This window comes from Alligator sinensis, unplaced genomic scaffold (genome assembly GCF_000455745.1).
Source record: "Alligator sinensis unplaced genomic scaffold, ASM45574v1 scaffold1782_1, whole genome shotgun sequence".
In the NCBI taxonomy this organism is placed as follows: Eukaryota; Metazoa; Chordata; order Crocodylia; family Alligatoridae; genus Alligator; species Alligator sinensis.
Genome location: NW_005842767.1, coordinates 222,381 through 233,943, shown reverse-complemented (window position 1 = coordinate 233,943; position 11,563 = coordinate 222,381). Strand labels below are relative to the sequence as shown.

At 53.7% G+C, this 11,563-nt stretch overlaps 1 protein-coding gene across 3 annotated transcripts in view; it reads right to left on the bottom strand.

The window, feature by feature from the left end:
- ARHGEF10L (Rho guanine nucleotide exchange factor 10 like) overlaps positions 1-11,563 on the bottom strand; it is a 100,683-nt gene that overhangs the window by 44,902 nt on the left and 44,218 nt on the right. For 2 of the 3 annotated variants that reach the window (XM_006034739.3, XM_025216806.1), the window contains 6 exons: positions 8,888-9,033; positions 7,417-7,431; positions 6,991-7,175; positions 5,681-5,796; positions 5,011-5,138; positions 4,227-4,327 (listed from right to left, as the gene is read on the bottom strand). In XM_006034739.3, the coding sequence (XP_006034801.2) occupies positions 4,227-4,327; positions 5,011-5,138; positions 5,681-5,796; positions 6,991-7,175; positions 7,417-7,431; positions 8,888-9,033 (691 nt within the window). The remainder of the gene's footprint in view (positions 1-4,226; positions 4,328-5,010; positions 5,139-5,680; positions 5,797-6,990; positions 7,176-7,416; positions 7,432-8,887; positions 9,034-11,563) is intronic. The other variant, XM_025216807.1, reaches the window with a different exon arrangement.

Genomic DNA, 11,563 nt, shown 5'->3' with positions numbered 1-11,563 from the left:
TTTTTGTTGGGGGGGGGGGGGGCGGGGGGGATCCCCATTTGAGACCCCCATAAATAAAGATCTTGCAGCCAAGCATCCACTCACTGAAGAGCAGGGACCTGAAGGATGCTCAGGCTTGGGCTTTGGGCACCCCAAACCAGTAGCAGCTCTTAAAAATCCTGCCCATGACAGATTCCTTCTGCCTCCAATGGCAATATCACCGGTCAAGACTGATGAGTTGCAACACAAGGTATTGGAGGTCTCCGCTGTGCACAGTTGTAGGGTCGATGCGATATCTTTTATTAGACCAGGTAAATAGTTGGAAAACCTGTTCTTTGCAAACTTTCGGGCACAAACACCCTTCTGCCGCGCCAGACACAATTTTTCCAACTATTTAGTTGGTCTAATAAAAGCTAATCACATCTACCCAAAATGCCCGGTCTGCCTGCATCCTTAGACCATCACGGCTACGACCAACAACCCCCCTGCATACAACTGGAGTCACCCACACTCAAGACAGATGACGTGAAACTGGAGCAGGTGCAGAGAAGGGCTAAGCGAGTCAATCAGGGGAAATGGAGAGCTGGTCTCATATGAGGGAACTAAGAGAGCTTGGCTCTTTTGGCCTAGCGAAATGAAAGCTGAGAGGGGAGAGGCGATATGACTGCTGTCTAGAAATAGATTGTGGGCAGTAAGCGTCGGGGGGGGGGAGAGCTATTTAAGATAAAGGACAACGGCAGTGCAAGAACAAATGGGTATTAGCAGACCAACAATATACGCGGGCTGGAGCTTGCCCTGTTGATGTAAGAGGTTATATGGGGGGTGCAGGTTGTAGCCATGTTGGTCTAAGGATGTAGGAGACAAGGTTCTTTGGTTAAATCTTTTAACTTTTATTAAACTAGCTAAAACAATTGGAAAAATTCTTCTTTGCAAGCTTTTGGGTATAAATTCCCTATATCAGGCTGAGGAAGCATCCGCTGTGTGCTGTTCCCGGGTGCAACGAATAGTCGTCTGGCTTCTTTACTATTCATTCCACCCAGGAAGAGCACACAACGCTTCCTCAGCCTGACAAAGGGGATTTATAACCAAAAGATTGCAAAGAAGAATTTCTCCAAACTATTTGAGTTGGTCTAATAAAAGATACCAGAGGTTATATGAAGTGGTTAGTTGCAAAAGCAGACGCTGGACTCACAGTGTGCTCCCAGCTCCAGGGCCGCATGGGAGCTTGTCTCCGTCCCATGGTTTCAAACAAGTTGCAGAGCGGGGCAAACAGCTGCTAGCGGTGAATCAGCTTTGTGGAGCCAAGCCAAAACGTGGGGAAAAAAGGAAGTTGTGAGTCTGGGGACTAGAGCCTAAAGCAGGCAAGAGGATACTGGGTTTTGCTCCTTGACCTCACTGCGTCAGCGATGCCCTGCTCATGCTTCAGTTGTTCAGGAGAACAACCCGGTGCCAGTCTAGCAGCACTCCTTCCCACCAACATGACCTTTGCCATCCTGCATGAGCCCAATCCTAAGATGCTCCATTATTTTCAACGGCTGTCCCATGCTCATCTTCCCTTTCCCTTGTAAGGAAAGTTGAGGCTGGAATGTACCCCAAAACTCAGGCCCGAGCAATGTGAACTACAAGGAAGTTCTGAGCTGGGCTTGAAGTTTGGTTTGTCTCAAACACCATGAGCTAACGAACATGCCACGCTTTGCAGAGGACACCTCTCTTTCATAGGGTACTTCATCCCATACCATCCCCAGACCTTCCCCTCTGAGGTCTGCAGCTACCAAGTAGCTATCACCTGCAAAATGCCTCTACATAGCATCCCCATACTTACAACTACGGCACGCTGGATGCCACAAGAGAAACTGGTAGGGTCCAAGGCCGAACATCCCCCTCCTTCTCCTATGGTCTGATTTTTCAGAAGGGTTTAGCTCCATTTAGGTGCCAAAAGAAAGTGCCCAGATTTTCAAAACTAAACTCAGCGTAGCTCACAATAGCAACTGGTATGTATCACATTCTTTAGGAAGATCTGCCTTGAACTGTGGGCCGAGCATTAGAGCATCTAACCCTGAGCACTTTGGAAAATCTGGGACCATTTTTAGTCTTCCCCTTGCCATCCTTGTCTTTGCATGGAGTTATTACGGACAGAGCATGTGCCAACGGGGCCTTTCCAAAGACAGCTTCACAAAGCATCAATGCAGAGACACAGCACAGTCTGCAGAAGGACACTTGGACAACTTTCCTATAGCCAGGACTTCCAGCACGAGCAGGAGACGACAGCTGAAGGTGACCACAGTAGAAAATAGCCCAGCAACGTGCTGGGAGGCATCTTCCCCCCCATGTCCCTCTTAGCCAAGGACTTGGGGATGTCTGCATTGTGCGCACATCGCTTGTTCTAGGCCAGGAAAGTTTGGAGAAGAAAAGCTACCAGAGGCCTCCTGCGTGACAATAAGAACCAGGCAATTTCCTTAACATTCGGGGCAAACTTGCAGTTTCCGAAAGCCCCAGGCGATAATAGCTGCTGTTATTTATTTCACTCATTTCCAGGGTGCTGATGATTGTGGCTGCTACGCAATTTAATTACACAAAATTAATACCAAGCAAAGAGGGATCTCAGATGCGTCTTGCCCTGAAGGTCAATGTCAGAGCTGTGCTTGGCAGGAAAATCATAGAAAATGAGGGTGGAAGGGAGCTCAGGAGGTCACATCTAGTCCAACCCCCTGCTCCAAGCAGGATCAGCCCCAGCTGCATCATCCCAGCCAGGGTTTTGTCAAGCCAGGCCTTAAAAACCTCCACGGATGGAGGGAAGAGGTAGGCAGATGCAAACATGGCCAAGAGTAAGTCCATCTATAGGGTACAGGCACCCAAAGTGTGCCCCAGAGACTAAAAGGACCCTGTCGACATGCAGTCCCTGCTACTTGCACTTGGCCACAGGAACCAGGGCAATGCTTCATCAGTCCAACTGGTCCAGTCTCCCACCTTCCAACCAACTGGTACCAGCTCCTCCAAGGGATGCAGCACAGTCTTCAAGAAAGATGGAGAAACAGGGAGTGCTAAGCTGGCTTGGGTCTCACCCCTCAAGGGGTTCAAATGGAGTTCCTGGCAGAAAGGAGCAGCGAGGAGCAGCGAGTCCAAGAGATGGGCAAGTGAAGACACCGGCCATGCCCAGATGCGATGCACCGTGCCAGGGTTTCAGACAGCTGCTGCTTCACCACAGCCATCATCTGCTTTTCTTCAATGCGTTGACATCTCAACATAAACCCCCAGCTGCTCCGAGTTACGCAGTCTGGACCGCGTGGCTCTCTTAAAAGCTGCCTGTTTTTACAGCGGGAAAAGCCCCGACGGCGCCGTCGGGAGCTCCAGAAAGCAGTGCCCTTGGAGTTGTGACACTCTCCCCCGCCACGTGAAACCTCCCTTCAGAAACCCATTCATCAGCAGGAGCATGGTCCCCGCACCTCCCGCCCCACGCAGCTCTGGAGAAACAGGGGAGATGGAAGAGAAGCCGAGTGACTCTTTGCAGCCCCTATGGAAGGGGGCTTCCTTCCAGCCACTTCCCAATGTTACGGGGCTCCCTGGCTCCTCAGCCCAGATTTTGCATTTCTTACAGGCATTTGCACAACTCACAGCACTAAAACGCTGAGCTGTAGGAGCAAAAAAAGGCTTTTAAGATGCTACTTGTATAGCACGGGGACACGAGTCACAGCAAACAGCTCGGCTGTGCCTTCCCCTCGATGCTGATGCAGCGAGATGGGCTGCGAGAAGGGGAAAGCCATCTCCCCACAAGCTCCCCATCACGGCTGCTTCCTGTGCCATGGGAAGAGCATGGCATGGGCTCACAGTTGGGTCTTAACTGCTCCTCCAAGAGAAGAGGGCTGTGGTGATAGGCAGCCGAGCCTCCATTTAAAACAAACATGACGGGGGAAAGGGCCCTTGTGTTCAAACGCCTGCTGTGCAGTAAAACCAAATATACACAGAAAAAGTAAGCCGCAGGGATGCTGCTTAATTAATCCCTAATGAAGCAATAAGAAGGAGAGAAGCAGCAGCTCCCAAGGCCTCAAAGGCAAGTAAAAGTTACCCTGAAAAGAGAAGAGGCCTCTTTCTAGCAATACGCCTGCTGTATAAAATGCAGCAGGCCAGACTTGGCGACACCAGCCCACCGTGCGAACTGAAGGCAAAGAGTCCGGCCAGCCTCCCCAACCTCCAACCTCCCTGCTTTGCACTGAAGGGATGCAGCCGCCCGTGCACACAGGGGTACTCACGAAGCCCAAGCTTTGCCAGGTGTAGGCGGTTGACCCAGGAGATCTTGCTGAGGGGGTTTGGCGTGATGAAGACCACCATGAAGCTGATGGGGCGGCCAGACCTGCAGCAGGAGGAAGCCGAGCCGGGAGTCAGAAACCAGCTCCGTTTTGCGTTTCAGAGAAAGACCACACCACTGCCTCCAGCTGTCCAGGCCAAGGGGGCCCTGGGGTCACTTCACCCTGCAGAGGAGCACAACCCCTATCCCTTGGGGTTGCCAAAAGCAGGTCTCACTCAGTCCCTCCATCAGCATTCAACAGCTGAGGCAGGAGCTGGTTTTTGGGCCATGAGATCCAGGCTCTGCAGAGCACAGGGACTGGAGGGGACTTCAGTATCAACCCTGACCTAACAATGCCTGATTAGTGCATGCGACCAAGGTGCCCAAGAGGCCCAATAGCTACCAAAGCTGCCTTGGCCCCTTGCCCTTCTCCCCTGACCAGGTACAGGAATATCCCCTGAACCGGGAACCCATCACAACAGCCACGTGCCAGGAGGGCTGTGGCCAGGCTCCGGCTGCTCTGGACTAGAGACCTGTGCAAGCCCTTGGGGTAAAAGTGCAACCCTGTTAGAGGTTGGCACAGACTCCCAGCACCTGAGACCCTAACCCCTGGGACTGGTCAAAGCATTGGGGCATATAAAAGGGGGCAGTTCTGTACTGGGCTCTCTGGAGTGACCAGTAGGCCTCCCCCATGATTCGGCGGTGGAGAAACCCCCGCTCTGTCCGAGGGGATGCAAGAGCAAACTCACTTGTCCGGCTTCCCAGGAAGCAGGAGGCGGAGGCGGCACTTGTTGGCAGAGTGGATCTCCTCCTCCTTCACTCTCATCATCCTCTGCAAGGCCAAGCACCAGTCCTGGGCCACCGTCATGTTCAGATTCTGCACGCGAGACGGGGAGAAAGGACACAGCTGAGACCGCAATTGCACAGCTAGTCGTGCATGGCACCCATGCCAGCATCCTTCCAATCTCATCCTGAGCAAGGGCACTGCTGCCACCGCGGCCAGAAAGTCCAGTGCATCCTGCAGAGCAGCCAGTGGCCAGCCACTTGAGGACAAGCAAGATGTCTCTCCTCCCCAGCTGGAGAAAAAGCACAGCAATGGTCTGCTGGTGGGATCTGCGGAGTTAGGGGCTGTTACATCAGATCAAACAGCTGGTGCTAACCAAGGTTGACTGCTCCAAGGTTAGATGCTTCAGATTGGAAACCGCCCTGGGTTTCCCCAAGTAATCAGCCTCCGCTAGCTTCCCCTTAGCCTGGCTGGGGTGGTTTGTCTCCGAGTCACAAGCTAGTCTGTGGTTTGCTGAGGCTGGAGAATTGAGCAGGAAATGACTGTTTCTCTCCGCATTCCCACCGGGCTGGCAGGAAACCGGTTTAACGTGCCAAGCTCACGCAGCCCATGACGGAGAGAAGAGACGTCGTTACCTGGTAGGTGCCGTGCAGGGTGCTGATGAGCTGGGTGATCTGCTCCACCACCGCCAGATCCTTCTGCAAGTCTTGGAGCTCCTGGAAGAGCCGTGGAGGCCCAAGATACACCTTATCTTGGGAGGAAAGACATGCATTAGAAGGCAGAGAAGGAGCTAGCGGGTTACTTAGCTGATCTTTTACCTTGGAAGACTTGCATTTAAATCCCACAAGGAGAGGAGAGTCTGCCTGTGCCCACTGTGCAATAGGTGCTAGAGTCCAGCGCTTGGCTACTCAGGGTCAGGACTGCATGGGGAAAAGTTTGCACAGACTCCACCATCACCACTTGGTGCCCTCCTGGCTGCAAGCCCACAACTTAATGATGAGCTAGAGTACATCTCATCAGTTGGGGCCGGATGTATTCCTAAGGGTTGCAGTGCTGGAGGATCCCTAGGTGGGCTTTGCTTAAGGGAGATGAATGCACCATGATGGTGGCTTCTCACGGGACAACCACTGGCTCCAAACGAAGCTCAAGGATGCCTCCAACTCTATCAGCATCCAGGCCTGAGGTGCCTGGGAAAGAAGCAGACGGTAGCCCATATGCCTCTGGTTTAAGTACAGGAAGGGAGAGTGCAGCAAATCAGTGAAGCCAACAAAAAACCCAGATAAAAAAGGCTCCAGGCTCCGGTGTTTTGCTCCGAGAAGAGACAAACTGCACTTTCAGCGTGCGTGCACTGATTGAAACCAAAGGCACAGAAGGTTGCCCAATATTGCTACACAGAGGAATCCCCCTGTCGTAGGCAAAGCGAAAGCAAAAGGCACATGCAATTTTTATCCGTCCTGAGCACAGGCAGCCTCTGAACCTAAGAAACGCTGGGGAGCAAGCGGGAGGTCTCTCTTGTTTGGGGTGGGGGGGGATCAGGGTCTCACCTTGCAGCCCACAAATAGCACTGGCTAGACTAGACAATGCTGGGAGCTACTGAGCGATTTGCTGCAGAAATCAATTTAACACCCATTGGGTGCTGCTCAGAGATGAGCACAGGAGTCCTAAAGCAATGAGGAGGAAAGGGAGAGGAACCCCCTCAATTGCTAATGACACCTTCTTTGGCAGCCTATTGCACCATCAGGGTCCAATTCAGCAGCCAAGTGACCCAGCACTGAGTAAGGCCCTAACAAACAGCACTCTCCCACTCGAGCCAAAGGACCAACACCGTTGGACGCCAGCAGTAGTAGGTCCTTGTCCTCTGCAAGACAGCTCTTAGAGGGATTCAACGCACCCAGCGGGCATGTTATACTCCCATCCCTTGTAAGCGACCCGAGCCATCACTCACTGTGGGAGGACTGGCTGGTCGGCACGTGCTTTTTAGCCCCCGCGTTCTGGATGACGACGTTGTCCTTGTGGTACGTGCTGTTCTCCTGCCCGACCTCCACCACCTGCACCTGGGGCAGGGCCGTGTTCCACTTCACCACGTACTTCGGGCCCAAGGGGACGAGGCTGCTGATCTCCAGCTGGCCTCTGTGGAGAGGAAGCGTTCGTTAGCACGGGCAAAGCATGGGTCAGGCTCCTTCACGTCGCCATCACCAGGGCCCGTGGCAGTCGTGCCAGGAGCACGTCTAGGTTAAACACGCCAAAGCAGAAGCAAACCCCGCTCCTAGGCTGTGCACCCCAGCACCCGGGCTCAGGCAGTTCATTCACCGCGCTAATCGACACCCCCGCACACCTGGGGCAAAAACACCACACCATGTGTTTGGCCTACCTTGTATTCACGGGCCTAAGGAAGAGAGAAGGTTAAACAAGAGTCATTACTACGAGCACACACGAGTTTTCAGCTCATCTCCCTCCTCACCCAGATCTGTCTACAACCCCTCGGCTCTTCAGCAGGAAACCCTGGCCCTGCCAGTCTGGAAGCCCCAGGTTTTAATCCTGGGACTGCTCTGCATTAAATCCTAGGCCTGCTTTAGTAGGAGCATTGCCAGCGGATCGAGGGAAGCGATTACTCCCCTCTATTTGGTACTGGTGAGGCCACATCTGGAGTCCTGTGTCCAGCTGTGCCCCGCCCCCCAAAAAGGATGTGGACACATTGGAGATAGTCCAGCGGAGGGCAATGAAAATGGTTCAGGGGCTGGGACACAGGACTTATAAGGAGAGGGAACTGGGTTTAGTCTGCAGAAGAGACAGAGGGGATTTAATGACAGCCTTCAACTCCCTGCAGCGGGTTGCAAAGAGGATGGAGCTGGGCTATCCTCAGTGGGGGCAGATGACAGAAGGAGCAATGGGCTCAAGCTGCAGCAAGGGAGGTTTAGGTTGGATATTAGGAAAAACTGGAGGGTAGTAAAGCACTAGAACAAGTTACCCAGAAAGGTGCAAATCTCCATCCCTGGAGGTTTTTAAGGCCCAGCTCAACAAAAGCCCTGGCTGGGATGATCTAGTTGGTCCTGCTTGGAGCAGGGGGTTGGACTAGATGCGACCTCCTGAGGTCCCTTCCCACCCTCATTTTCTCCATTTCTGTGATTCTGAGTCCTTTAGGTCAAAAGTTTTCTAACCTAAACTGAGCGTCAGCGGTGCCTCAGGATTTAGGCCACTCAGATGCCCGACCTGAAGCTGCTGACATTGAAAAGTTTTTGGGGTTTGTTTTTTTTTTAACCTAAAACAAATTTGCTTCAGTTTATTACTATGCACCGGAAGCCTCTAGCCACCACATTTCCTTAATCTGAGGAGACAAACCAGGGGCTGGGACAATAATGGGCAAAATAAGGAGATTCGGTTACCAGTTATGATTGACTGGTGCCCAGGGCTACGTTCTGCAAGGATTCAATGCATTGGGATGCAGGCGAGACCGCCAGCTGCAGCTCTGCGGCACTAGCACAGGAAGGGCACAGGGAGGTTGGGTAGCCCAGGTCCCTGGGGAAGCCCAGGTGTCTGCAGCCTGCTTTAGTGATGGGTGGTTGGAGGTTAACACCAACGGGCCAAGCCAGCCTATTCAAACAGCCCCTGGGTAACCTGGAAAGGTTTGGATAAGGTGGATCCTGCCTTTGGCAGGGGCTAGCTATGGAGGTCCCTTCCAGCGCCACTTCTGTGGGATGCTATGAGTGGTCTTCTTGGGCTTTCCGGTTTCTTTTTGTTATGCAGCTGCAATCCCAAATCCCAGCAGGGAGTACACGAGGGATACGTGCAACCCCGAGCAGTTTGGTTCACCCTCCCAGGGGAAGGGAAAGCTGCTCACGTACTTGAAGTTGATGTTGGCACACACCAGCATGTCGTTTAGCAGGAACACCTTGCGCTCCTTCGACTTGATCAGCTGGCCGCGGTCCCCGTAAACCGTCTCCGTCAGCGTCTCGCAAAGCAGCAGCTGGCGCTGCCCCGAATTCAGCAGCTGCAGAGGGAGTGGAAGAGAGAAGGGCTTGACCGGAGGAGAAGAGAGAGGTGGGTACAGCCCGAGGACGACCGCAGCGTGCAATCAGTGCAACAGGCCTGGACCGTTAGCAGCTAATGGGGCGTCTCTCAGCTCAAGAGGCAGCAGCCTGGATTTACAGAGCAGAGCTCTGAGTTTGATCCCAGCTGACACCACGCGGCTCTGATGAGGTCCCTGTATCCCCCTGGGTTTCTTACAGCAATTATTTCCTTCCACTCCAGGAGTTTCATCTAATGGGACTCTCCAGCTGCAGCTTGCCAAGATGCAGCATGGCAGAGCCAGGTTCAGACTCGGCCTCATAACTTCACGCCTTGCTCACAACATCTCTGGACCGAGATGTAGACTGGAAAGTTGGAAGGAGACGACATCAGGCTCCCGTGCTGCATAGACACCCACGCGAGCTCAGGTACCAGCAGTCCAATGCTCTCCATGCAAGCTCCTTCACCCAGCACTGAGGATGTGCCCTTCCTCACTGCCTGGCTACGAGGATGCAGCAGCAGCAAGAGCATTGCCCTGCCAGGAGATGTTGCCTCCTTCATTCCCAGCCAACAGCAAGAGCCAGAGAGAAAGCAATAGCTGCAAGAAAGAGGGCAAGCATTGAGAATCACAGGATGCCAGAGAGATGGCAGAGGCAGGGCACTAGGATATGGAGGCAGACCTGGGCTCTCCCCTGACACTTCTGCCACTGATGGCCGCACGGCCTTGGGGAAGTCCCCTCTCCTCCTCGACTCATGGTCTCGCCTATGTGGGCTGCCCGCTCCTCTGAGCCGGGGCTGAAGAGCACCGTGCTCAGCCCAGCGAGGCCCGCGCTCTCTCCAACTTTTGGGTGGTCATATAGGAAACTCTGGGGTCTGTAACCCTCAGGAGCCCAGGCGGGGGTGAGGTGTGCAGGGGACGGGCCAGGCCTCCATCGAGTCAGAGATTCAAACCTAAACCCCCACCCCCAGCAGAGTCCACAGTAATAGCTCCTCCTCCCACACCTGGCAGGATCAGGCCCTTTGCCTTGATTTTTCACCATTTTCCTTCAGAAGGGCTCTATCCCAACCCTGGGCGTTTTGCAAACGCTGCATCCAGGGCCTTTCACTGGGGATGGTGAGATCCTCCAGACAGGACAGTTTCTTCTGGGTTCTTCCTTTTCTCAGCTTCCCCTGGGGCTTCACTCTTATCGCAAGGAGCAAATGCAGTGGGGAGGGGGATTTCGGCTGGATGCTCTTGGGTGCTGTTTCCAGTTGCCCAGACAGGCTTGGACGCCCCCTCTCCCTCCGAGAAACAAGAGGCTGGAAGTCCATCCACACACCCACGTGAAGTGGCCCAGCACAAGTCGCTTGGTTAAAAAGTTGACACCTCTCCGGCGTCAGGGCCTGCCTGCTGCTCTGACCGGTTTTATTTGCACCTCGGGCTGTTGAGCAGGTCAGAAAGATCAGACAAGGACACCAAAAGAGCCCCCCGGACCTGAGCTCACCCAGCTGGTTTGCTGCGTCCCAGCGCCCTGCCTACCATGCCACCAACCCTGCGCCCGTGAGGCTTTCTGCCTACCTCTTCCTAACACAGAGGCTAATCTGTGGTAGGGGCAAGAGAGGAGGGAGCGACTTGGCTGGGAATAGGGGAGTGGGGTCTTTCTTCCCCACCCTGCTCCCACTCCCACACACCAGCCCAAAAACTTAACAGACCCAACATTGCACCGTACTGCACCTGGGTTGCTTTGGGCTCCTTTCTCTGTAGCTAAAACAACCATAGGAAAGCAGGGCTGGAAGGGACCTCACGAGATCTAGTCCAGTCTCCTGCACAAGGCAGGACCATCCCTCACACCCATCCCAGCCAAGCATCTGTCCAACCTGCTCTTGAAAGTTTCCAAGGATGGAGATTGCACAGCCTCCAAGTCGGAAAGCTCCTCCTCATCTCCAAACTTAATTTCCCTTGCTGCAGCTTGAGGCCGTCGCTCCTAGTCCTGGGCCCTGCAGCCACAGAGACAAGCCCATCTCCATCCTCACTCCCCTTTGCTGGGCACTAATGCCCTACCCCATCCACCGCTCATGTTAAGCATCCTTTGAGCAGTCAGGATAGGATCGGAGAGCCGTGAAAGTGGGCCAGGCTGTCTGGTAAGTGGGTTCAGGCTCCATAAAAATGAGAACTTTTCAAACCACAGCCTGGTGTGCTTGATAGATGGCGCCGTCCCCTTGGCATGCTAGCCAGCTCCCAAATCAGAGCTTTTTCTTTAAGACAGACACATCTCCATCCTTCTCCTTGGCAGGAAGCACAGCCTGGCAGGTTAGATGGCTCCTGTGCCCGGTCCTCTTGGCAGATGGACCCCTGCAGATGGCCAGGCAGACACCCGCCATCCAAGAAAGTTTGAGAAGGCTTTTAAAAAAGAGACAGGCTCAAGCTCCAGAGTTCATATCCCAAGCCAAACTCAACTCCCAAATGTCAGAGCGTGCATGTGAATCTGGGGGAGCCGGGTCTGGGCATAGCGAAAAACAAATCAGCCCAGGGA